The 6,000-nt window shown below is 43.0% G+C and overlaps 1 protein-coding gene across 2 annotated transcripts in view; it reads right to left on the minus strand.

Annotated features, from left to right (window-relative positions):
• The window catches only part of ADAM10 (ADAM metallopeptidase domain 10), a 31,019-nt gene extending 25,240 nt beyond the window's left edge, over window positions 1-5,779 (minus strand). The window contains exons 1-4 of one of the 2 annotated variants that reach the window (XM_087952776.1): window positions 5,648-5,779; window positions 4,092-4,233; window positions 3,871-3,989; window positions 2,486-2,638 (exon numbers count right to left, since the gene is read on the minus strand). In XM_087952776.1, the coding sequence (XP_087808902.1) occupies window positions 2,486-2,638; window positions 3,871-3,989; window positions 4,092-4,233; window positions 5,648-5,714 (481 nt within the window). In that variant the 5' untranslated portion in view covers window positions 5,715-5,779. The remainder of the gene's footprint in view (window positions 1-2,485; window positions 2,639-3,870; window positions 3,990-4,091; window positions 4,234-5,647) is intronic. The other variant, XM_087952777.1, reaches the window with a different exon arrangement.
• Window positions 5,780-6,000: the final 221 nt, after the last annotated feature.

Here is a 6,000-nt window from a genome sequence, read left to right on the forward strand (position 1 = left end):
TGGGATGTGGATTTTTGTCCTCGGATAAACCTGCATCACGGATTAAGGTGGGTGGCCTCGGAGTGCGAAGCCAGCAAGATTTATATTTCAAGCAAAAAAAAAAAACAATCTTCCTAAAGGCACAGGAGCCAGAGGGGTTAGCTCAGATCAGTGGACATTTAAAACAAACAAGGATCGTTCCAAAGTGAAGACAAAGGAAGATGAAAAACAAGACGGAGAATTAATTAAACTCATCTAACTGCCAAGAATTTCCTTTGTCTTGGGATGGAAATATTTGGTCCGAAAATGAAAGTGTTGATAGGTAGTGGTCAAAGGGAATATCAATACAGTTCCATTCTCCACCTGTCTTTTTGCTTTCCTTCCTTTCTTCCTTCACTCCTTCCTCATTCCCTTCTTTTTCACTCCCTTCTTCCCTCCCTCCCTCCCTCCCCTTCCTTCTTTCTTTTGTTCCTTCCCTCCCTCTCTCCCTTCCTTCCTTCCTTCCCTTCCTCACTCATTCCTTCCCTCCCCCTTTTCCCCTCCCTCCACTTCCTTCCTTCCCTCCCACTCTTCTTCCTTCCTTCCTCACTCACTCACTCCTTCCCTTCTCCTTCCTTCTTTCTTCCTTCTCCCTCCACTTCCTCCCTTAATCCCTTCCCCTTCTTCCCCCCTCCTCCCTCCCTCCTTTTCTTCCTTCCTGTTCTGATTTTTCATTCCTCCCTCCCTCCCCTTCCTTCCTTCCTTCCTTGCTCCCTCCCTCCCTCCCTTTCCATCCCACCCTCCCAATTGAAGTCTTTATTTCCTAATGATTTCACAATCTCCCTTTTCTGCCTTGTTGAAATGATAATTTAATGGCCACTTTCGGAGGCTTTGAACATGGGAAGACCCTATTTGGCCCAAAGTCTTCCAGCTTCTCTTTCTCTCTTCTATTTGAAAGGAAATTTCAACTTGACTGGCCTGCTGAAGAAAATTGGTGATGGGAAGAGAATGGAGACTCAGCCAGAGGTGGTATTCAGCCGGTTCTGACCAGTTCTGGAGAACCGGTAGCGGAAATTTTGAGTAGTTTGGAGAACCAGCAAATCCCACCTCTGACTGGCCCCACCAACCCCATCTATTCTCTGCCTACCAAGTCCCAGCTGATTGGCTGGGTCTTCTTTGGACAAGATAGATAGATGATCAATAGATAATGGACAAGATAGATAGATAGATAGATAGATAGATAGATAGATAGATAGATAGATAGATAGATAGATAGATAGATAGATAGATAGATAGATAGATAATGGACAAGATAGATAGATAAATGATGGATAGATGATGATAGAAGATAGATAGATAGATAGATAGATAGATAATAGATAATGGACAAGATAGATAGATAGATAGATAGATAGATAGATAGATAGATAAGATAGATAGATGATCAATAGATAATGGACAAGATAGATAAATGATGGATAGATGATGATAGAAGATAGATAGATAGATGATAGATAGATAATAGATAATGGACAAGATAGATAGATAGATAGATAGATAGACAGATAGATGATTAATAGATAATGGACAAGATAGAAAGAAAGATAGATAGAAGATAGATAGATAGATAGATAGATAGATAGATAGATAGATAGATAAGATAGATAGATAGATGATCAATAGATAATGGACAAGATAGATAGATAAATGATGGATAGATGATGATAGAAGATAGATAGATGATAGATAGATAGATAGATAGATAGATAGATAGATAGATAATGGACAAGATAGATAGATAGATAGATAGATAGATAGATAGATAGATAGATAGATAGATAAGATAGATAGATGATCAGATAGATAATGGATTATAGATAAATGATGGATAGATGGACAAGATAGATAGATAGATGATAGATAGATAGATAGATAATGGACAAGATAGATAGATAGATAGATAGATAGATAGATAGATAGATAGATAAGATAGATGATCAATAGATAATGGACAAGATAGATAGATTAGATAGATAGATAGATAGATAGATAGATAGATAGATAGATAGATAGATAGATAATCAATAGATAATGGACAAGATAGATAGATAAATGATGGATAGATGATGATAGAAGATAGATAGATAGATAGATAGATAGATAGATAGATAGATAGATAGATAGATAGATAGATAGATATAGAGGTGATATTCAACAGCTTCTCAACAGTTCTGAAGAACTGGTAGCGTAAATTTTGAGTAGTTCAGAAAACCGGCAAATGCCACCTCTGACTGGCCCCGCCCCCACTGCCTCCCAAGTCCTAGCTGATCGGCTGGGTCTTCTTTGGTTGCCCTGCACAGGAGAACAGAGCTGGAAAGCAGGTTAGTGGAGTGGGGAGGGAATGGGGATTTTGCAGTAACCTTTCACTGCCCCGCCCACCAAGCCACACCCACAGAACCGGTAGCAAAAAAAAAAAAAAATGAACCCCACCACTGGGCTCAATCCTTGGGGTGTTCGACGTTCTCACCTAAGTCTCTCTGGTGATAGATGAAGGAAAGGGCCTGGGGAGGCTCTTTGACCACAGCCGCAGATTCAATGTAATAGGTGCCATTCTGCGTCTGGATGAATCCCTCAAAGGCGCCGTGGACGATGGACCCGTGGCAGGAAGAAGCTGCATCTCCTGTCCAAAAGTCACTTTAGTCATATCGGAAAAAAAGCTACAAGTAGAAGCAGATGGATGATCACGCCGACAAAGCTACAAAGCGGTGCAGTTTTGCGAGGTATCTGCGTAAACAAGGCTGCACCGATCCCCCCTCTCCGCAGGGCAAATGCCCAACTCCATCAATTGGGTTTAAATCGAAACAGAAAGTCCGTGGTGAGGCCAGAATGATAACATAAACCAAAACATGCTTGCAAGGATCTTTTCAATATTTCTTTAAGAACCAAGAGCTTTATTTAAAAAAAAGATTGGATGAAGAGAGGAAGGGGAAGGGAAGGAAATAAATAGAGGAGGAAGGAAAGGGTAGGGAGGGGTAAGGAACGGAAGGGAAGAGGAAAGGAAAAGATGAGAAAAAAAGAAGGGGAAGGGAAGGGGAGTGGAAGGAAGGAAGGGTAGGAAAGGAAAAAAGGGAGTGGAAGGGAAGAAGGGAAGGGAAGGGAAGGAGGGAAGGGAGGGAAGGGAAGGGAAAAAAGAAGGGAAGGAAAGGAAAGGGAAGGAAAGGGAGGGAAAGGAAGCAAAGGAAAGGGAAAAAAGGAAGGGAAGGGGAGTGAAGGAAGGGAAGGGTAGGAAAGGAAAAAGGGAAGGGAAGGAAAGAAGGGAAGGGAAGGAGGAAGGAGGGAAGGGAGGGAAGGGAAGAAAAGAAGGGAAGGAAAGGAGGGAAAGGGAAGGAAAGGAAAGGAAGGAAAGGGAGGGAAAGGAAGCAAAGGAAGGAAGGGAAAAAGGAAAAAGGGAAGGGAAGGAAGGAAGGGAAGGGAAGGAAAGGAGGGAAGGGAGGGAAGGGAAGAAAAGAAGGGAAGGGAAGGGAGGGAAAGGGAGGGAAAGGAAGCAAAGGAAAGGAAAAAGGAAGGGAAGGGAAGGGGAGTGGAAGGAAGGGAAGAGAAGGAAAGGCAAGGGAAGGAAGAAGGGAAGGGAAGGGAAGGGAAGGAGGGAAGGGAGGGAAGGGAAGGGAAGAAAAGAAGGGAAGGAAGGGAGGGAAAGGAAGCAAAGGAAAGGAAAAAAGGAAGGGAAGGGAAGGGGAGTGGAAGGAAGGGAAGGGAAGGAAAGGAAAAAAGGGAAGGGAAGGAAAGAAGGGAAGGGAAGGGAAGGAAGCAAATGGATGAGGAGGGGAGAGTATTGGATATATAAATTCTGTGAATAAATTAATAATAGGGAGAGAAGAAAGGGGGTGGGACTTCTTCCCAAGCACACTTCACCTTGTAGGGTGCCTGAATAAACGAAGGAGACATCCGCAGGTTTGGAGGTATCGTTCATCACAATCTCAAGATCCTTAGCAAAAACGCTTGTGTCCTTCCAGAGATGCAGCCTAAAGATCCTGAAATGGGGTTTCCATTACAACACGCCATTAAACAGCTCTTTTTATCTTCCATTATCAATATGACTAACCCCAATTGATCTCGTAAGGCTGCAGCCGAACCTTTGAAACGCATGGAATTCCAACCACAAGGATCTCCGTTCTCCTCGCCTCACTTCCCGATGCATCTTCTCCAAAGCCGCTCGGTCGTAAGAAATCTGCTCGTGAGATCTGACAAATGCTCGCATGGGGCTGGCTTCATTTGCTTTGGCAGGAAGAGAAGCAGAAAGTTGGAAGGGGCCTTCCTTCCTTCCCATTCTTTGCCTTCCTTATTTCCTTATTTCCTCTCTCCCTCCCTTTTCCTTCCTTCCCGTTCTTTTCCTTCCTTTTTTCCTCCCTGCGTCCTTCCCTTCCTTCCTTCCTTCCTTCCTTTTCATTCCTTCCAATTCTTTTCTTTCCTCCCGCCTCCCTTCCTCTTCCTTCCTTCCTGTTCTTTTCCTTCCTTCCTTTCCTTCCTTCCCTCCCTTTTCCTTCCTTCCTGTTCTTTTCCTTCCTTTTTTCCTCCCTGCGTCCTTCCCTTCCTTCCTTCCTTCCTTTCTTTTCATTCCTTCCCATTCTTTTCCTTCCTTATTTCCTTGTTTTCTCCCTCCCTCCCTTTTCCTTCCTTCCTGTTCTTTTCCTTCCTTTTTTCCTCCCTTACCTCCCTCCCTTCCTTCCTTCCTTTCTTCATTCCTTCCATTCTTTGCCTTCCTTCCTGTTCCCTTTTCCTTCCTTCCTTTTCCTTGTTTTCTCCTCCCTCCCTTCCTTCTTTTCCTTCCTTCCTGTTCTTTTCCTCCTTCCTTTTTTCCTTCCTTACTCCCTCCCTCCTTTCCTTCCTTCCTTTTCATTCCTTCCCATTCTTTTCTTTTCCTCCCTCCCTCCCTTCCTTTTCCTTCCTCCTGTTCTTTTCCTTCGTTATTTCCTTTATTTCCTCCCTCCCTTTCTTTTTTCACTTCCTTCCTGTTCTTTTCCTTTTCTTATTTCCTTATTTCCTCCCTCCCTTTTTTTCCTTCCTTCCTGTTCATTTCCTTCCTTCCTCCCTCCATTTCCCATGTTCCATCCCTTCCTTCTTTCCTCTGTTTTTCTCTTCCTCCCTCCCTCCCTTTTCTCCCTTCTGCCAATTTATAGAGTCAACCTCTTCTTCATATAGAGCCCATTCATCCATTTCATAGATAGCCCCTTTGGTCCAGTGAATAAGGAACCAGGCTAGAATGTGAGAGTTCTAGTCCCACCTCAGCCACAAAAACCAGATGGATGACCTGGGTTAGATTTATAAGAATTAATCATACACTCAGCAATGCAGGAAGAACGAAAAAAAAATAATGAATGAGAATAACTACCCTGGAAGGTAGATAGTTTTGAAATTCCTTATCTTGACCTTAAAAATCCTGCAACACAGCTCCGTTTTTACAGCCCCTGACCTTCCAAGATCTTCTAAATCTAAAGAACTTTAAAAGAAATCCTTAAGAAACAAAATTGTTTGGTCCACAAGAACGCTGGGAAATTTCTACAAGGTCTCAGGCAGCTCCTAACAGGAATCAACCCGTGGCTTGGTCTCCAAACATGGAGAGCACGTTTTGCAGAGATGCGAGGAAAATTTCTCCTTGCCGAAAATAACTAAATAAATGAAAACTCCTTACCTGTGCAGGTCGTTTGGGAAAGAAGCAAGTTCCAGAAAGGTAAATTTAAGTACCAGAAAGAAATCATGGACTCCGGAGTTCTCTTTTGCTTCCTGCAAGGAAGATTTGAGCTTCATTGCTTAAGGCAAAATAAACCAAAATGCAGGCAGGATCTTGCACAAGCTTGTTTTAATCCTGAATCCGTTGGAAGCCGAATGGGCCAAGCTGCAGACAATCCCTGCCCATCTAGGAGATTGTATTGCTATCCCTCTCTCCAAAATGTATTTTTCACAAGACGTGAACAATCTGTTTCGGGATGCAGACAGAGGAAGACTCAAGGAGATTTTCAAACATTCCCTGGGCTGATAAAGTTA

Source organism: Notechis scutatus, chromosome 1 (assembly GCF_049901735.1).
Source record: "Notechis scutatus isolate UNSWTSFEM ecotype Mainland chromosome 1, rNotScu1.2, whole genome shotgun sequence".
In the NCBI taxonomy this organism is placed as follows: domain Eukaryota; kingdom Metazoa; phylum Chordata; class Lepidosauria; order Squamata; family Elapidae; genus Notechis; species Notechis scutatus.